Source organism: Acinonyx jubatus, chromosome F2 (genome assembly GCF_027475565.1).
Source record: "Acinonyx jubatus isolate Ajub_Pintada_27869175 chromosome F2, VMU_Ajub_asm_v1.0, whole genome shotgun sequence".
In the NCBI taxonomy this organism is placed as follows: domain Eukaryota; kingdom Metazoa; phylum Chordata; class Mammalia; order Carnivora; family Felidae; genus Acinonyx; species Acinonyx jubatus.
The window spans coordinates 1,075,378-1,094,829 of record NC_069394.1 but is presented as its reverse complement, the minus strand read 5'-3'; the positions used below and the strand labels follow the sequence as shown (position 1 = coordinate 1,094,829).

Below are 19,452 nucleotides of genomic sequence, written 5' to 3'. Positions count from 1 at the left end.
TTAGCCCGCATGGAGACAGCTTGGCTGGGAATGGAACCCAGAGAAGGCAGAGTAGAGATGCCTCGGGGGCCTTGGAGGGCCAGCAACCCACACAAGGAAGGAGCCACGCATGCTGTTTCTGCCTCAATAGCTTGAACCGTTCGCGGCACTTGTAAGCGAGGGGAGAGGGCAGGCGGGGTTCAGTCACACACCAAAATGCGGCAGAGACGGGGCACCTGGGTGACTCAGTTGGTCAAGTGTTCAACTTTTGATGTCAGCTCAGGTCATGATCTATCAGGTTCTTGGGTTTGGACTCCATGCTGGCAACACGGAACCTGATTGGGATTCTCTGCCTCCCTCTGTCCCTCCCCTCCTCAGCCCCACTCACTCAAAATAAATACACTTGAAAAAAAAAAAGAATGCCGTGGAGAAACCGAGGAGGGGGGAGGACGGCACTGGCGCCGTGGGTTCCTGGGTGTAGGGGCCTGGGTGGGACACGACCGAGGTGCGGGCCACGTCTGAGGCCTAGGGTGTAGCAGTGCTGCTCCCTGAATGTGCCCACCCACCGGGCCCAGACCAGGACAGGAGCCAGAGTGGAATCTCCGTCTTTAATGGCTGAGGGCCCCACACCCCACGGCCGGAGGCTGGGGCTCAGATCTTGTTGAAAGCAGCAATGTCCACACTCTGCACCTGAGGAGGAGGAGGAGGAGGGAGGCCCGTGGTCAAGTGGGGCCTTGGTTCCCGAAGACCCACCCACCCACTCCAGCACCCTGCCAGGCCAGGGGTTCCCTTGGGGGCCTGCCACTCACGTGCTCCTCGAACTTGGTGATCTCCTCCTCCAGCAGGTCCGTCCCCACCTTGTCGTCCTCTACCACACACTGAATCTGCAGTTTGCGGATGCCATAGCCGACGGGCACCAGCTTGGAGCCCCCCCAGGTCAGCCCGTCTAACCGGATGGAGCGCACGCAGGCCTCCAGCTGGGCCATGTCTGTCTCGTCATCCCACTGGGAGATCAAGGGGTGGAGAGGCTGGGTCAGGAGCCTGCAGACCCCAGGGAGTGCCCCTCCCCTCACCGGCCCCTGCCCTCGCCCCCCAGGGCACAGAGGGCACGCAGCTCTCCTCTCGGCTGAACCCGCCAGGAGCCCGGGGCAGGGCCAGGGGCAGAGGCCGGGGGCGGGGTCACTCACAGGCTTGACGTCCAAGAGGATGGAAGATTTGGCCACCAGCGCGGGCCGCCCCGCCTTCTTCTCCGCGTACTGCCGCAGCCTCTCCTCACGCAGCCGGGCTGCCTCCTTGTCCTCCTCGTCATCGCTGCCAAACAGGTCGATGGCATCGTCCTCGTCATCCTCTGCGGCGGTGGCCGCCTTGCCTGCAGGGGGCTCCACTTGGCGCATAGGGGACACGTGCTGCCGTGGGAGAGGGAGGCTGAGGGCCCCGCCCCCGGGGCCCCAGCTCTGCACCCTGGTTAAGAGGCTGTGGCGGGGAGGGGGACAGGAACACCCCCCCTCCCCAAAGGACCCCAGAAGGGCGCGCACCTGGGTCTGTGGGGCCGCAGCCCGGTGGGTGGGCGAGCTCTTCTCCAGTGCGCTCAGCCGGGCCTCCAGCTTGGAGACAGCCTGCTGCAGGCCTTGCACCACTGCAGGAGCAAAGGGGCCGCTGGTCAGACGGCGGGGACTGGGTGCGGCGCCCCACCCGTTAGGCCCAGGGCCTCACCGCCTCGCAGGCTCTGATTCTCCACTTCCAGGCTGGCGATCCGGCTGGCGAGCTCACTGTGATCTCCGCCCGGCCCGCTGGAGGCCCCAGGGCCTGAGCTCTGCAAGGCACGGGGAAAGTGAGACTCTGCACCCCTGCCTGCTTCCAGGGCTCCCCCCAGTCACAGCCACTGAGAATCAGCGCCCCAAGAAAGGTGGGAAAAGTGCTGGGCACTAGGAAGCAGCTCCTGTCAGCCCACTGGGTCCGCCGGTGCCACCGCACCCGAGGGTGGGAGGAGGCCCTGTACGCAGGAGACAGTGGGCAATGCCCCTGGCCAAGCGGAAGGCACAGGGCCCAGGGCAGCCCCAGCACGGAGCTACCGCGGGGCCCACAGCCACAGTCGGGTGGGAGGAAGCTCCAGGGGCGGCCCGGGCCACACAGCAGGGCCCGGCAGCGCAGCTGGGAACTGGAAGCAGGCTGGGAGGGCAGCTGAGGAGCCAGTGGGAGTCAGGAGTGCTTGTTGCAGGGGGCGCCCACTCCGTACGTAGCACCCGGCCTCCCCCAGGCCACGCACCTGCCATTTGGCTCACCAAGCCTGCCCTTGAAAGGCTTGAGTGACCCGGGGCCCCGTCCTGCCTGCCAGCCTCCCTCTGGTTCCTCCCTGACTGGGAATCCCTATCACCCAACTCCAGCGGTGCCACCCAGGGAGCCCCTCAGCACAGCGCCGCAGTCCACGCCCGAGTTACACACCCTGATAGAATGGTCTAGGAGGACGGAGTGTACCTGGCCCTTCCCTGAGGGCCGCCGTCCCTACCCTCCTTCCCTGTGTCCAATTATGAAGACCTTGGACCCGGCGCCCGCCTGCCAAGCAGCCACAGAACCAGCCCCGTGGCTTCCTCCTCTGTTCTGTGTACCCCCGGAGCCCAGACAAGCTAAAAACCTCCAGGAAGTACAGGCAGACAGGTGCCTGGCTTCCTTGCCCCAGGGATCCAAGAGCAGTGCTACCCGTTGTGACCCAGCAGCTCCCTTGTCTGGCTCCTAGTAGAGCTGGCCAAAGGTGGAACGGGATGCTGCTATGCAGCTGGGGTCAGAGCACTGGAACCTGGAGTGGCTGGCACCACTCCCCTCCTTTCAGCTCAACGTGAGTGTCCACACCCAACCACCCCCCCCCCCCACCTCCCTGCCAAAGGAGACCCGTGCTGGACTCGCCCGACCCTTGGCTGCGGCTACATGGCCTCCTCTCCACCTGTTTCCCCAGCACCCCAGCTTGCAATGCCGTTCTCACAGGATTTTCCAAAAGTTTCCATCAGATAGGGATGAAATCCAGACCTTCCTGTTCCCTCGAGGCCCTGACCATCCTCCTCCTGTTCACCAGGGAGTCTAGGCCCCCCCGCCCCAACCCCAGCCTCAATAAGGCAGACCAAGGCTACCCTAATCCTAGCCTGTGACGGTGCGTCATGAGGAGCCAGCCACGTAGTAGCCTCAGAGGACAGTGCCACATGCCAGGGTTTGGAATCCAGACCTTTCCAACCCCATCTCCGACCCTGTCCCTGGCAGCATGCACGGTTCCCAGGAACCCCTTGGTTCTAAAGGCCCAGTGTCTGCTGAGCCCTATCGAGCCCAAACCCAAGCGTTGGGGCTGGGTCAGCAAGGTCCCTCCCGGTCCATTAGCAGTTGAACGATACTCCTCTGAACTTCGATACTCCTCTGAACTTCGTGCTGCTCTCAGAACAGGGGCTTTTGTTTGGAAACTGGGTCTTTATGGTGCTAATCCAGTTACAACAGTCAGGAGAGGGCCCGAATTCTGACTGGTGTTCTCATAAAACAAAGTTTGGATACAGACACACAAAAAACAATGTAAAGGCAAAGGAAAACCAGGAGAGGCCTCAGAACCTACCCACACCTTGACTTTGGACTTCTAGCCTGCAGACTGAGAAAGGAATCCATTTAAGCTCTTGGTCTCTGATGCTTTGGCCTCCAGCGGTGCCATCCCCAGCACACAGGGGCTCCCCCAAGTCCTCCCAGCGGGCCCACATGGTTTCCCCAAGACCCGGAGCCAGAGGTCGACCCCAACACATCCAGGGCCCCCTGAGGGCCAGAGGGGGGGGCTCCTGTGGCCCAGAAACCTCAGCGCCACTGGGCACCCTGGGCTTCTGGGGGTTCGCACCCCACTCACCTGGCGCCAGCTCCTCCCCACGGCTGCCTGGCCCAAGCAGGGACCCTCCCCCCACCCCAGCTGTCCAGCCTATGGCCCAAGAGCCAGTATAGCCAAAGCAGCTAGGCAGGTGGGGGTGCCCACGTAGTCGTCCCCAAGCCTGTAAAAAGGTGACCTAAATGGCAAAAAAGACTTTGCACGTGATGAAGCGGAGGCTCTGGAGATGGGGAAATCCTCCTGGATTATGTGGGTGGGCTCAGCGTCGTCACCAGGCTCCGTGTACCCAAGAGGCAGAGGAGAAGGAAACGTAACAGAAACAGCCATCAATCAGGATTCTCTGATGGCTAGAAGCCACAGGCCAAGGAATGGGGGCAGCTTCTCAAAATTGGAAAAGCCAAGGAAAGGATTCTCTCCTGAAGTCTCTAGGAGCAGAACTCTGCTTGATCCTCGACCCTCAAGGACAGGACACCATGTGTCCTAGAGAGAGGACAAGCTCTCGACTTCGCTAAGAAGGCAGAGCAGCGGGTCTGTCTCCTCCTGGGGACATCTGCCCAGCCAGGCAGGGGACAAAGCTAAACATGGACCTGCTTTCCTCTCTTGTGACCCAATCTGGGACCCGGGGGCCAAACGCAGCTGGACGGCCCCTCTCTGGGCCTCAAATTTTATCATTTGGACTCCCATCCTGTGAACCCATCTCTCCAGGGAGGCAAGGCCTAGGAAGCAAGAGAAAAAGGCCTCTCCCACTCCTCCCCACACAGAGTGCAGAGCAGGGCCCCCAGGCCCAGCCTGGGGATGGCGCCACAGCAACAGGCAGGGTGAGGGCAGGTGGGAGTCCTGGGTGACCACCGGGCAGCAGCACGGATGCCATCGGCTCCTGTGGCAGTCTGAGTCACCGAAGCCCGCTGGGGCGGGAACACCGTGCTGGACGCCCCGCCCCAACTGTGCTCCTAAGGCCCAAATGATCGCAGCGGTACCGGGGTACTGGGGCGGCGGGGAGGCGTGCAGCCAGGCCGGAGGGCAGCAGTGCCGATGCAGGCCTGCAGGTACTCACCCCAGCCAGGGATTTCTGGATGTTCTCTCTGGCTCTGGCAATGTCACGGAGGATCACACTGGCACCGTTCTCCTGTAGACAGTGCAGAAAGAACCTGCTTTTTTCTTTCCGTTAGAACAATTTTAGCGGAAAAAAAGGAACGAACCCTTACAGACAGCAAGAGCTGCACAGAACCGAAGGCTCAGTGGGATGGCAAGGAGCTATGACAACGGCCCCGAGGCCCACACCCCGTCCTGATGGGCACCGGTGTGCCTGCTGGTCTGACACGGCGGAGGTGCCCCGTCCCATCTCGAGCAGATCCAGGGACGCACCCGCAAAGACCCCACCACCAGCGCCTGGAGCAGAGCCGCTGGGGCCGAACGTGCCTCTGCCCGCCCCCACCCCGTGCTGGCACAGTCCCCCGGTGCCCCGAGGGCAGCCCCCACCTGGCGCGAGGAGCCAGCCACGGGCCCGTTCATCCGCTCATAGAACTGCCTCTCTGCATCATCGTATTTGAACTTGTCGAACCAGATCTTCTCGTGCACTAGGAAGTTTGTAGCCATTTTCCTGTTGGGAAGGGAAGGCGAGACTGAGACAGCCTGGCTGGGAGGAGAGGGTACGTGCCCTAAGGCCCCAGGCCTGGCCTGCGTGAGTGCCCCACAACGGCCCAGACACCAAGGGTGCAAGGTGACGAGGGGTCCAGGTCAGAGCACAGGTGCCTTGGCACTGCCCGAACCAAGTCTGTAATCCGCCCCCCCCCCCCCCCAACTCCCGGCTCCCGCCCCTTTGGTTCTCAAAGTGTGGTGAGGAGCCCCTGGGGGTCCCCGGGGTCCTCCCTGTCCAACTACACGTTTGTGCAAGGCACAATTATGTCCATCAGACAATACACACCAACAGACTGAATGCAGAAGAAACTGTGACAAACCGGGTGCCTCCTGGTTAAACAAGCCACTAAGATTTGCAAAAATGTCGAATAAGGCCGCTCTGCTCACTGAATTTTTTTGTCTTGGGAACACTGCTGCTCGTAGGAACAAGTCTTTTGTTAACGCGTGATCGACTTCTTATTCAACGACTGAAGAACTACCCGCCTTTCTATTTTAATTGCTAACGTGACAAAACTCAACAGCACAGAAACCGTGTGAGGTCCAGAGACCTGGAAGTTTGAGAACGGCTGCTCTAGAGCGGGAGCCGCACGGCTGTGCCCACCGCCCTCCACCTGGCATGGCCCCTCCTGTTCCTGAGCAACGGTGACAGAAACGGACCCGATCTCAGCAATCCTCTGTGCCAAGGGCCCCAGGCTATCACTGGACCACACCGAGTGCGCCCCTGGTGTCAGGAAAGGAGCCGGGCCCCGTGACTCTCCTCCACCCACCCCTACACAGCCATCAGGTGCAGCCAGGCCCTGAACCGTGAACAGTTTTGGCTCCACACTCACCCAAGGCTGCTGATGGGGATGCTCCTGCACACGGGTTCCCACACCCCGCTGCTCACACCGAGCTAACAGGCTGCTGATGGGCATGTGGGGCCCAGGGTGGCACCGCTCCCTGGGGCCCGGCCTTCCGCACGGCCACCCACGCCCCGGACCCTCCCGCTGCCGCGCTTGCCGTTTGCCCGGCCGCCTGCCTCTCCCCCTGCCCTTCTCCAGATCCTGGTGTCCAGACACCACTGCCGGTGTTGCATGGAACCATCCTGGGGCCGAAGGCAAGTGAGCCTCATGCAGTAGGTGTCCCTCAGACATAGGCCACTCGACTGACAACATGCCGCTGTGCCTGAGACACTCGCCTCACCCTGGAGGTGATTATGGAACGGGAGGTAGGGGAGGACAGACAGAAGGGGCAGGAGGGACGTGCCAGCTCCCATGTCTTCCCCAGCAGGGCTCGGGCCAGAGGCCTTTAACACTGGCCCGGCCCTGCCCTGCGACAGCCAGGGGCACTGGGAGTTGCCCAGCAGAAAGGGAAACCCTACCCAAGCAGAGTCTGCCCTGTGCTAACCCCTTTCCTCCCTCGACAGCCCCAAACCTTGTGATCCCCAAGAGGTGGCCCTGGAGGCTGCACTGCCCCAGGAACAGAAAGCTACACCTCTGCCCAACCCACTCCTGCATCCAACTTAGCCGGGTCCAGGAGTGCTGGGGAGAGCCGTGCCGGGGCGAGGGGGGGTGGGGAGAAGAGCAGCCAGGGCCCCAGCCCAGGGAAGTCCGGGCCGGGAACCCAGGCGGCAGGTTTCTCCTACTTGGGTCTCAGGCTGGACATGGTCGGGCCAGACCGGGCACCAGGTCGGTGAGCCAGGGATGCAGCTTCGAGGCGCCAGGCCACTCGCAGGGCCTCTGCGGCATGATGGCGGCACTCTGCGCTGTCATAGGTGGGCTTGCTGAGCCAGGGGGCCTCAGCATCTTTGTGCAGGAGATACCAGTAGGGCAGGGCAGAGGAGGCCTCCCCGTCAACCCGCCGAGGCCCGACCCGCTTGCTTCCCACGGCGTTTCGGCCTCGCCGGTCTCTGCGGCCCCGCCTGGCCCCCTCAGCCTGGCCAGCTCGCTCCTGCAGGCGCACCTTCCCAGGAGGGTGGCCGTCGAACATGGCCTCGTAGAAACCCCTCTCTGCCGCATCGTACTGGGGCTTCTCCAGCCACACCTCCTGCACCAGCGCCTGCAGACTGCCCAGCGGGGGTTGGCCGTCGGTCAGCGGGCCGGGCTGGCGGGCGGGAGCCAGATCGGGGGCAGCTGCCTGCTGGCCCGTGTCAGAAGCCCCCTGCCTGCCACTCCCCTCTGCGGCCAACAACGAGGCCTGCGACCGCTCCACGAACGCCCGCTCGGCCTGGTCGAAGGACGACTTATTGACCCAGATGCCCCAGGTCACATGGTGGCAGGCCACCTGGCTTCCGTGGGTGCAGGGGCCTCGGGGGACCAGGGCAACCCGCTGGGCCGCCTGGGCAGCCGCATCCGCCAGCCTCTGGCGATAGGAGCTCTCTGCCTGGTCGAACATCGGCTTGTCCAGCCACACGTGGTCGGCCGAGAGGCCCACGAGGGCCAGGTCTGCCTGGCCGAACCAGCTCTTTGGTGAGCGCTTCCTTTTCTTCTGCAGAGGCTTCTTTCCGTCGTGGCTCCTCCTGGGGTCGCTCCTGCTGCCGCTGTCAGGGGCGTCTGCCTCCTCGGCGTCCTCCCGCCCAGGCCCGTTCACGGCTGGCGCTTCAGCCAGGAGCTGCTGGGTGGCGGCGGCGGCTCGTGTGGCCTCGTGCTCGTAGAAACGCCGCTCGGCTTCCCCATACTTCTGCTTGTCCTCCCAGACGGTCTCCAGGGCACAGGCGGCTCTCCCGCTCCTCATCTTCCGCACAGCGTTAAAAAGCAAGCACAAGAAGGCAGTTGCAACACCGCGGGCCATGGGGATGGCGCCCCGCCCCCCTCCTCGGCCTGACTTTCAGGGCTGGCCGGGCCTGGGAGTGCTCCCCGGTGGGGGTGCCAGGAAGACACAAGCAAGGACCCGAAGTCAAGTCCACGGGAAGCTCAGTAAAGCGATAAGCAATGACGTGCATGCATGTGCGTACGTATGCGTTCTTTTAGCTGTAAAGCTAATCTTTCCTAATGCGCCCAGGCTCTCCAGAGGGGTCTAGAGAACGGTTTCCAAACTTCTTCAACCACAGAAGCCTTCTCCCCTAGAGCCTCCACAGGGGGTTGCCAAATGAAATACACACCACACCCAGGTAACTTGACTGATATATAAACAACAAATAACTCTTAGAATAAACACGTCCCACGAAATATTTAAGACGTTTACGCTGAAGGGTTATTCGTCGTTCATCTAGGATTTTAACAGGACATCCTTTGACTTCGCTAAATCTGGCCACCTTGCCTGAGGCACTGGTGCTTCCGCTTTCTAGAAGTATACGCGGCAGTCTCCCAGGCCAGCCCCATCACGGCCAGGCCACCACGGCGGACCTTGCCCCGTGGTGGCATACCCCTGCCGCAGCCACACCACCGCCTGCAGCAGCGCATGCTCCAAGGGGAGCTGGCAAGGGTCTCAGACAAGGGTTAGTGTCTCGGGGAGCAGCTGGGAGCACAGGGTGGAGGGCCCGGCCCTGCAGGGGCCACACTGGGGGAGACACAGGGAGGATGCTAGTGACCATCCGGAAGAGAAGGAGCCTGGCGGCTCAGGCAGCAAGTGACAAGCAGGCTCCGGGTCAGCCACAGCCACCTCTGGGCGCACCCGCAATACAGGAGGGACCACGTGGGAAACTCTGGGCCCCAGGGTCATTAGGGCACCCGCCTCTAGTCACAGAACCATTTGATGTGAGGGGCCCCATCCCTAGAACAGAGGGAGGCAGGTGGGGAACTGTGTGTCCCATCTGCCACTGTGGACAAACCCGTGTCGAGAACCTCAGCCTCTCCAATAGAGGTGGTGTCCCCTCCAGTCTGGAGGCCACAGTCATCTGAATAGAGGAGTCTGGGCCACCACTGCCACCACCTCTGCAGCCTCTGGCCAGAAACGGCTCAAGCCCAGAAGGCCCCAGTAGCCAGTCTGCTCTTAAGACGTGCCCAGTGGTCTGAGCTCACACTCCACAGGCCTGTTCTAGAGGAATGGCTGTAGCTGGCAGAGATCCTGTCCAGACACAGGCTGGACTCTGGCCCCTGCTCCCGAAAGCAGAAGCGCCCACGCCAGATGACCAACACCCAGGACCATCCCAGCTTCTGCGGGGTCAGTCAGTAGCCTACGTGGGGGGACGCACCTGCTGGGCCCTGTCTCCAGGAGACCAGGTCTCCAGAGGGAAGGCGGCAAACCTTTCCCGTCACCTGCAGCAGCATCGACATCCCTTTCCTGACACCCCGAAACAAAACTGAAACCTGATTCCAATGACCCCGTGGGACATGCCGGCTGTGTAAGCCCCGCGTCCACTCAAGACGTGGGGGAAGAAGATTCTCCCTTGAACTGTGAAGGGACGTGTTGGGGGCCTCTAATGGCACAAGCCACAGGACGGAAGCCCCAGGCCCGGAGAGACCCCTGGGACGCCCCCTTGTGCCGTCCTCCCCAGGCCGGCAGCAGCCCTTACCAAGGCCAGGCTGACAACAGAGGCAGTGGTGAGAGGCGGGGAGCGTGTGCTCAAGAGGCAAGGCATTGTGACATCACCACCGTCCCTGAGGGGACTGCAGGCCAATCAGGCAGGGCTTGTCCGCCCTTCAAACTTTCTGGCAACGAGCCCCCAGCAGACCCTCAGCAGAGGGGCCCTGGGCTCGGTTGGTTCAGCCCCTTGAGCTCCACTAGGCTGACGCCCCACTGGTGAAGTCCTGTTGGAACCTACTGGCCTAGAGGCTGTCCTTGTCTCCTGACATCAGATCAGGGCCTGCTCAGAGCTCTGGGGGCCACACCTGGGGGGAGGCGGGGAGAGACTGCTTCTGAAGATTTCTCAAGAACAAGGGGTGTGGCCTGTGGCAGGGGGTGTCCCCGGTGTCCTCTGACCAGAGGGGAGGGCCAGCACGCCGGCCCCGGCCTGCTCGGGGAGTGCCCCCCACCACAGGCACAACCCGGCTCAACCCAGGGATGCACTGAGACACCCACGCGCTGCCCTGCCTGGCGGGATCAAAGCCCAACGACAGCAAAGCCAACTCCTTTGTGTTGCAGACAAGGAAAGTAAGGCCTGGCAGCCTGGCCAAGCCGGGCCCTGCACAGGCGCTGGAATGCCTCGTACGCTGTGGGCCAGGGGCTCCCTGGCTGAGGTGAAGGGAACACCGGGCACGGGACAGGTGGGTACTTACTTTCCCTCTGGTCTCCTAGGATGGCATGAAGAGAAAGCAGCAAGGTTAGAGGCAGTCAGGGCAGCACAGCGGCTGGAAGGTCTTTGCAGAAGGTGCTTGGAAAGGTGGCGCGAGGTTTGGCCGAGCAAACTGAAGATGAGCACCAAAGACCCACCACCCAAATCCCCGAAGGTGACCAAGTCCACCCACTCGGGACAGCACCCCCCCCCCCGCCCCACAAAACGAGCAGTTCCTATGGTTCGCATTAGCTGGACTGGGCAAGCCCATCTGAGCACCGCTCCCACCCGCTCCGCACTCTAGCACAAGCCCTCTGGGGGGAGAGGAGCCAGCACTCAGTGCCCCCACTGCCACGTGCAGCTGTCGAGGGGATCCCTACCTGGCCCCGCTGTCGTGCTGCCCTAAGTCCAGGGCCGCTGGACAAGGCAACAGACAACCAGGACCACCCATGGGACCCAGCAGCCCCAGAGCCCACGCTGGGGCAGGGAGCCGCCACCACTCCACGCTTGAACACAGACACAAAGTCCCCACGGTGTGCACAAAAGGACAGGGCTTTGTGTCCCTTCGCAGATGGGAAAACGGGCCAGAAACACTAAGTGCCCCACCCCAAATCCGACAGAGGTAGCAGTCCAGGAGCCGAGGAAGCCACACGCAGACGAAGCCATCTCTGAGAAAGCCTGCAGGGCACGGCGGACAGCCCTGCCCGCCCTGCACCGGGAGCCCCCCCAGCTGCTCACTCACCGGAACCCAGAGATCTGCCAGCCAGGCCCCTTGGCCCCCGCGTCTGCCCCACACCGCAGCAAGGAGAGCAGCAGCACCAAGTCACTGACAGGGACGTCCAAGGTGCCCGCGGGTGCGGCAGACACAAGGACACAGGCACGAGGACAGGGAGCTGCCCCCCAGGAGCACACAGCAGGCCCTGGGCAGTCGACCTGCACACATGGCGGTGAGCCGCCCTGCTGGCAGTGAAGCCGGTGTGGTGACAGGCCAACAGCACTCCGTGGACACTTGCTGCAGGACCAGGCAGCCGGGTTCTCCTGCCCCCGGCCTCTCCATCTCCCAGGACAGCCGGCAGAGTGCCCCCACCTTTACTGCCTCAATCTCCCCACTCTCTGAGCGCTCCACGTCCCACGAGGACCTGCTGAACTGAAAACCCCTCTCTCTGGTAGAAAAGCAAATCTGAGTTTAAATGATCCCCGTTGAGAACACGAACATCCGAGCCTCCAGCCAGAGTGGGGACCCTCCTCTCTCTCCCGTGCTCTCTCCACACACGCAGCATTGGCTCCGTAACAGTGAAGGATGAGGAACAAGGCCCCAGAACAGCAGAGCGAAGACCCAGGAGGAGGGGGCCCCAGGCGTCCCTGCCCACTCCCATCGTCTACTTGCTTGCTCACTGCAGGGCCCAGCTGGGCTGCCCGTGACCAAGACTTAGCCCCCGAGCCTCAGGCAGGCTGAGACCTCGCCCACGGGAGGGGGTACTCAGGGGCCATGCCCCACCTAGCCACCAGGGACCGGGGTGAGGTGAGCCATGTAGGAGAGCTGGTCCTGGCCACAGACGACCCCTCCCCTGCAACCGTCCCAGCACCCCCGTGGAGACGTGCTCCAAAGCACGTGAGCTGGGAAGGCAGTTCTTACAGTGGCCCTGGCAGCGGCCCCCACAGCACACCCCTGGCTGGACGGCCTGGACGGAAGGCGAGGACGTGGCCCCCGGCACTGCGCCCACAAGGTGCCAGGGCCTGTAAGTCTCTTGGGGCCTAGCGGAATGGGGTAGGTTTCTGGGAGGAACTGGCCCCTCACCAGACTCTGCCCTCCAACGATACCTTCCCCTGGACACCACCCCATCACAGCCACACCCCCGGACCAGCCCCCCAGTTGTCCGCCCAGAGGGCAAAGGTCTGTGGCCCCTCCAGGGGAAGGGGGAACCCACAGAGGTGAATGGGGGGCGGGGTCTGCAGGCCAGCTCCGTCTTCCTCACGACAAAGCCTGCCGTACCTGCGACGTCTGAGAGCGCTGGGACACCTGGAACCGTGAGTCTCGGGGGGAAGGCACACAGGGGGGTAAATTTACCCGACGGCGCGTCTCCACGTGCACGGGGTGATGCCACTTGACTCTCGCAGGGGGCACTCCACAGCCCCACATGCTTCCCAACCTGACTCCTGATGTCAGCCCCGCTTAGAAGTACCGGCTTGTCCTGGCAGCAGAAAGGGGGCCCCAGGCCCTCAGATTCCAGGCTCACACCACAGCTACCTAGGTCACCCCGGGGCAGGCTCAACAATGTCCGCGCCTCAGATGCCACAGCCTACCAGACCTGTCTAACCTAACCAGCCGGGCCTATGCCCCCTTCCCTCGGGGTGACCCCAAGGACTGCACGTGCTTCCTCAACCCTTCTGTGCACACGGGCCTCACACAGGACTGAGCGAAGGGAGGCCCCCGAGTCAGGGAGGTGAAGAGCCCGGGATCCGTGTCTCCCTCCATCGCCTGCACGGAGCTTCAACGCCATGCTACCACCTGCTTTGACCACATACATGTTACCTTAAAATACTGGTGCAGGGCGGAGGCTCAACAAATACGCCTGCCAGCATCTCCTGCCTGTGGAACCCCAAAATACGACACCAACGCACAACTTGCTGGAGGTATTTTTCTGGTCAGTCTTCAAACGCGCGCGCACACGTCCCCGCAAGGACACTTCTTTCACAGAAACGCTGCTCAAGCACATTTGCCCACTTGTGCTGAACCCTGGCAGCCTCACCCTGCTCCGCAGGGGCAAAGCTGAGGGGGAGGGGGTGGCCCTGCACCAGGATCCTCCAGAGGGCAGTTGTCTCTGGCCGGTAAAAGGCTCTTCCCAGGACTGGCATGAGGCCCAGAACACTGACTGCCCCCATAGAGGTGACAGAAAAAGCCTGCTCCTCAGCTCGGGTGCCAGTCACTCTGCAAGATGACACTTTCTTGGGACTCCCTGTTCACAGGGCAGGGCACAGGAACGCTCGAATCCCATGTGAGCCAGCGCACTGGCGGCTCAGCCAGGCTCAGGGTACCCAGAGAAGGCTAGGGTGTCAGAGCTGCCCATGCAGAAGCGTCCTGAGAGTGTCCCTCCCCGCCCCCGGGCCAAGCCTGAGCCCTCAGAGAAGATACACGCCAGAGTCCATTTAAAGAGGTGTTCCCCTTCTGGCAGGGATCGCCCCAAAGCTCAGCCGGACAAATATTTGTCTTGTTGAAGGGTGGCCCTTCATTCACGCAAGCCTCCACCCCACTCCACTCCTTTGGCCCCCTTCTTCCTTCCAATCACGGTGCGCATTCCTCGGGAAGGCGTCACCCACCCCTACAGAGACCGGCTTCAACGTCGCCTCCTGCCGGGACCCTTATCCAAGTCAGGACTCCCGACCACTCCGAGAACCCTAAGAATTTCTTCTGAGTCACTCAACAGTCACTCCCTTATTCTTTCCCGCGCTCACGAACCCTCAAGGCTCCGCGAGGGCTGGGCCCGAGCCTGTCCCGCTGGCCCAGAACCGGCGTGCAGCAGGTGCTTAACGGACGCGTGCCCGACAAAAGAAGGGCTACAGGACCGGGACCAACCGAGACCGAGGGGCCCACGCGGCCCCCGGCCTCCCGGCCGCCACCTTCCCGCCGGGACCGCAGTCGGGGTCCCGCCGGCCACGTGGCCCGCGCGCCCCGCCCCCCTGCGCCCTCCCCTAGCGCCGCGCTCGTCCCACCGTCCCTACGCCGGCACCCCGGCCGCACTAACGCCCCGGCCCGGGCGCCCGCCCCGCCCCCGCCCCGGCCCCTCCGCGGCGCGTGCCGCTCCTGCGGGCGCGGGCTGCGGTACTCACGCCAGCCAAGGACGCGGCGACCAAGGAGGAGGGCTCGCGGCGTGCGACGGTGGAGGAAAGGGAGAGTCGCCCCGGCCGCGCACGGGAAATGAAGCAGAGGGATGCACCACGCGCCGCGGCAGGGGAAGCGGCTCCCGCGCACGTCCCGCCTGGCCGTCACAGCCCTCCGCGCGACGCAACGCTCCCCGCGGCTGCAAAGACAGAAGCCAGTGGCAGTCACCACGGGGCTCGCAGTTTCCCAGAGAAGCTGGAGCTAGCAGCCGCGAACAGGACGGCAGCTCGTCCGCACCCCTGCGCTACCGGTGCAGTGGGCTCGCCGGGATGGGGCGGGGCTGCTGAGCCGGCACGCGCCGGACGGCGCGCAGCGCGGCGCGGGGCGGGGCTGGGCGACGCACGGGGCGGGGCTGGGTGGCCGGGCCAGCGCGCCTGCGCCCCCGGAGCTGGCGAGACAAAGGGGAGGGCCCGGCCGGCCCCGCCCCCAGCGCCCCGCCCCGCGCGGCCGGCCGGGCCGGCGTGTGGCCCCCGCGCCCCCGCCTCCGCTGCCGCCGCAGCCGCCATGTACCCCGCGGGCCCCCCGACCGGCCCAGCCCCGCGCCGCGGCCGCCATCCCCTGCCCGGGCGCCCCGCGCAGCCGCCGCGGCTCCCCGCACCCACCCCGGCTCCCGCCGTGAGGCCGCCGCCCCCCGCGCCCGGGCCGCGGCCCCGCGTGGCCGTGAAGATGGCCTTCCGCAAGGCCTACTCCATCAAGGACAAGCTCCAGGCCATCGAGCGCGTCAAGGGCGGCGAGCGGCAGGCCAGCGTGTGCCGAGACTTCGGCGTGCCGGGCGGCACGCTGCGCGGCTGGCTCAAGGACGAGCCCAAGCTGCGCTGGTTCCTGGAGCAGCTGGGCGGAGAGGTGGGCACGCAGCGCAAGAAGATGCGGCTGGCCAACGAGGAGGAGATCGACCGCGCCGTCTACTCGTGGTTCCTGGCGCTGCGCCAGCACGGCGTGCCGCTGTCAGGGCCGCTCATCCAGGCTCAGGCCGAGGCCTTCGCGCGCCAGATCTACGGGCCCGAGTGCACCTTCAAGGCCAGCCACGGCTGGTTCTGGCGCTGGCAGAAGCGCCACGGCATCTCCAGCCAGCGCATCTATGGCGAGGCCGAGCCTCTGGCCGCGGGCCCCGCGCCCGGCCCGCCCGTCAAGCAGGAGCCCGCACAGCCCCCCGGCTCCAGCTCCAGCCCCCTGCCCGAGCGGGCTCCGGCCCCGCCGCCCCCCGCCGAGGGCGGCTACGGAGACGAACAGATCTACAACGCGAACGTCACTGGCCTCTACTGGAAGCTGCTTCCGGAGCAGGCCGCGCCCCTGGGCGCGGGAGACCCCGGCGCGGGGGGCTGCGGCCGCCGCTGGCGGGGCGACCGGGTGACAGTGCTGCTGGCCGCCAACCTGACCGGCAGCCACAAGCTGAAGCCGCTGGTCATCGGGCAGCTGCCAGACCCGCCCAGCCTGCGCCACCACAACCAGGACAAGTTCCCAGCCTCCTACCGCTACAGCCCGGATGCCTGGCTCAGTCGCCCACTGCTGCGGGGCTGGTTCTTCGAGGAGTTCGTCCCTGGCGTGAGGCGCTACCTGCGCCGCAGCTGCCTGCAGCAGAGGGCTGTGCTGCTGGTGGCCCACCCGCCCTGCCCAAGCCCGGCTGCCAGGACGCCCGCCCTGGAGGAGAATGAGGAGGCCCTCAGGCGGTGTCGGCCTGAGCCCCTCAGCTCCCCAGAAGAGCTGCAGACCCCGGATGGTGCCGTGCGGGTGCTGTTCCTGTCCAAGGGCAGCAGCCGGGCACACATCCCTGCTCCCCTGGAGCAGGGAGTGGTGGCCGCCTTCAAGCAGCTGTACAAGCGGGAGCTGTTGAGGCTAGCTGTGTCTTGTGCGGGGGGCTCCCCGTTGGACTTTATGCGCAGCTTCATGCTCAAGGACATGCTGTACCTGGCCGGCCTCTCCTGGGACCTGGTGCAGGCTGGCAGCATTGAGCGGTGCTGGCTTCTCGGCTTGCGGGCGGCCTTCGAGCCTCGGCCCAGTGAGGAGTGTGTTGGGCAGCCAGCGGGCCAGGCCGAGGAGGCCGCGGAGCACAGCCGGGTGCTCAGCGACCTCACGCACCTGGCGGCCCTGGCCTACAAGCGCCTGGCGCCCGAGGAAGTGGCCAAGTGGCTGCATCTGGACGATGACGGGGGCCTGCCAGACAGCTGCAGAGAGGAGGCAGGCCCTGGCCGGCCCCCGGTGCTGGCCCCTGCCGCCCCTCCACCCCCCGCCAGCCTACCCTCTGTCATGGGGGGTGGAGAGGAGGAGGAGGAGGCCGCGGTGCCCACTGCTGGGGAGGCGGTGCGGGGACTAGAGACAGCTCTTCGGTGGCTGGAGAACCAGGACCCCCGGGAGGTGGGGCCACCGAAGCTGGTGCAGCTGCGCTCACTGATCAGCATGGCCCGGAGGCTGGGAGGCATTGGTCCTCCCGCAGTCCCCGAGGACGGGGTGTGACCAAGCCAGCCCAAGTGGCCCCCCAGTGGCTGTTCTCCTGCTGCACTTGGAGGGAGGGGACACACAGTCTTTCCATCTCCTCTCCTCCCCTCCCCAGAGGTGGCCCACCCTATGGCTCAGGGGGTTCCAGGGACCCCAGCACGGGCTGGCTTGGAGGGGCTCTGTTGGTGAAGGGTCGTTCTGCTCACTGGTCCCCCATCTCCTGAGGGAGGAGCTAGAAGAGAGGCCTCGGGCTCATACACCTCCCTGGGCAAGCACACTCGTGGGGTCTGTGGTTCTAGCCAGGGTCCTTGCCGCACACACGACACCACGCACTTAACAGGGCAGCTGTCAGCGTTCCTGCCCCGGCCTTTGAGAGCCGAGATCTTCAGCCCTGTGCCTGTCTGTACCTCTGGCCCTCCTCCCCAGGGGCCCGTCACGTGCCCTGGACGAGGGTCCAGCACTCCTGTCAGTCTGGAGCTCTGGTGCTTTGTGGCTCCCGTGCTACAGCCATGTGACCATCTCCATGGGGAAGCACCCCAGTCAGTCTTGGTGTTTAGCACATTAAGTCCATTTTTACAGATACCCCTCATGGGAGCCAGGGTGGCGTCTCACCCCCACCCCCAGCCTGGGGCCAGTCTTGGAGGTTGGCTCTGTCGGCTGGGAAGGGAGGATAGTGCCCGGCGCTCGGGGGGCCGGACGTTCCGGGTGCAGCAGGGAGTGTAGATTTCTGTTCCACTGGGATTGTTAGTTTTCCTTAGGAAGATTCCATTCCAAAATCACACCTATTCTGTGGGGTTGGCAGCCTTCTAGCCTTTCTGGGCCCTGGTGATTTGACCAATGGCTGAATGAGCTCCCCAGACCAGCCACAGCCCACTCGGTCCAGCCCCAGGGCCCAGAGCCACGCCACCTCCTCGGCACTGGCCTGCGGCACTGACAGCCACACCAGGACAATCCCACAGTGCCTTAGTGCCCTCCAAGGCTTTTCCATCCCTCCAGCACTGCCAGGGGCGTGACGAAGGAGTGGCTTCCCACAGCCCCAGGAATTGGGCTTCTGAGTGGCCCAGCTGGAGAGAGGGAGGCAAGTGTTGGTGTGTCACTGCCCCGCTCTGGGCTCAGTCCTGCGGGTGGTCTGGGACCCGGAGGCGCCCGGGGCCTTCGGGGACTGTCTGGGAGCTGCTGCCCAGAGCTCTCGTGGAGGGCGGGGGCTGGGTCTGCGGTCCACACCCCCACCGCCCGCGTGCTCGCCGGACACTGCGGAGGCTGTAGGCCGGCAGTGTGCTGGTGGGAGGGAGGGGCCATGCACTGGTGAGGGAGCCCCCGGAGCAGCTCCCCGAGTCTGAGAACATAAACCGCTCCTTGGAGCTGTCCTCAGTCGAGGTGTGTGCGTGTTACATACGTGGGTCTCAAATCTGAGAGCTGAGGAGAGAAGTGGAGCATTTGGAAGCTTGACCAGGCAGGGGCCCGGCTGGCACCTCTGCTCGCTCATCTCAAGCCTGCACCCCTAGAGGAGCCGGTGGCCGGCTGTGGCTGGCCCTGGGACTCTAACCCAAGCAGCTGGCACAGGGCTTCAGGAAGCCTTCCTTCCACCACCTGATGGCAGCTCAGGGACGTAGGGCTGGGAGCCCGCGGGCGCTAGGCAGGGGTGCACCTGGGGCTCCAAGAGTGTCTTCAGGAGCACGGCTGAATACTCAAAGCAGCAAAGGTTGTTACTCTTAGCAAGAGGCTGTTGGGCCTGCTTGGGGTGTCCGGAGGGCATGGCAGCGGGCTGCAGAAGGGGGCACTGGGAAGTGGGTGTGTGGGCTCCTATTAAAACCACGCTTAACTTGTGTTTTGGGGAGAGTTGCCCATCTGAGATGCACGGCCTTGCCCGAGGGGGCTACGTGCTTGGGAAGCGACCCCCAGACATGGAGTGGACTGCAGGTGCAACGCCACCATGTGGGGAGGGGAACGGAGCGCCCGCGAGCTGAGGGGACCAGGGACCCCCAGCCCACGCCTCCACCCGCTGTAGGTCAGGATTGCTATGCGGAGCCCTAGGATGGGCGCTGGGCACTGCTTGTCCCCAGATAGGGGTGTCCCCTGGTGAGGCTCATCTCCAGAGGCGTGTCCTCGAGGGGACCGTGGGCTTATGGGGGTGCACGCAGTCGAGCCTTTTCACGCCCATCCTTGACGGAGGTGTTCACCCAGTCAGCCCAATGCGCTTTGTAATAAAAGTTCGTGTCAACTTCATACGCATCCCTGTTCTAAAGTCTTCTTTTAATATATTTTTTTGAATTTGGGGTATGTTTTATTTTTTTAAGTAACCTCTACATGAAACCCGGGGGCTGAACTCCTAACCCCAAGAAACAAGAGTTTCATTCTGTAGGACTGAGCCAGCCAGGTACCTGTAAAGTCTTATTTTTACAATTTTCTATCCAATACTTAGATCTAGAACACCTCATGATTCAAAAAAGTGAGGAAGACAAAAAAACTGATGAAAGGAGAGACTAGACCCACCAGTCTCTTGAAAACCTAACTTTAGCCTTGTGGCATAAGCGGGCTTGTGGCCAG

The 19,452-nt window shown here is 63.9% G+C and overlaps 3 protein-coding genes across 4 annotated transcripts in view; 2 read left to right on the top strand and 1 right to left on the bottom strand.

Moving 5' to 3' along the window:
• Positions 1–19,452, top strand: part of GSDMD (gasdermin D) — a 101,291-nt gene that overhangs the window by 27,338 nt on the left and 54,501 nt on the right. The gene's annotated exons all lie outside the window — the stretch shown is intronic.
• EEF1D (eukaryotic translation elongation factor 1 delta) lies at positions 574–14,553 on the bottom strand. 2 transcript variants are annotated; one of them, XM_027063714.2, is made up of 8 exons: positions 14,421–14,553; positions 5,303–5,423; positions 4,878–4,949; positions 1,693–1,792; positions 1,515–1,615; positions 1,167–1,385; positions 789–983; positions 574–669 (listed from the first exon to the last, which is right to left on the bottom strand). In XM_027063714.2, exons 2-8 carry the CDS (start codon positions 5,417–5,419, stop codon positions 631–633), a joined length of 843 nt encoding a protein of 280 aa, XP_026919515.2. In that variant the 5' UTR covers positions 5,420–5,423; positions 14,421–14,553; the 3' UTR covers positions 574–630. The 2 variants fall into 2 exon arrangements, with proteins under 2 accessions (XP_026919515.2, XP_053064295.1); XM_053208320.1 differs by lacking the exon at positions 14,421–14,553 and adding an exon at positions 7,086–8,374.
• Positions 14,509–19,131, top strand: TIGD5 (tigger transposable element derived 5). The gene has a single exon (XM_027063712.2). It carries the CDS (start codon positions 14,509–14,511, stop codon positions 16,921–16,923), a length of 2,415 nt encoding a protein of 804 aa, XP_026919513.2. The 3' UTR covers positions 16,924–19,131.

Coding starts and splice junctions, on each gene's coding strand:
- EEF1D (XM_053208320.1), bottom strand. CDS start 8,230: ATGGCCCGCGGTGTTGCAACTGCCTTCTTGTGCTTGCTTTTTAACGCT. Junction 1,386..1,514: donor CTGCGGCCCCACAGACCCAG/GTGCGCGCCCTT, acceptor CTCCCACGGCAG/CACGTGTCCCCTATGCGCCA. Junction 984..1,166: donor TCCTCTTGGACGTCAAGCCT/GTGAGTGACCCC, acceptor TTGATCTCCCAG/TGGGATGACGAGACAGACAT.
- TIGD5 (XM_027063712.2), top strand. CDS start 14,509: ATGAAGCAGAGGGATGCACCACGCGCCGCGGCAGGGGAAGCGGCTCCC.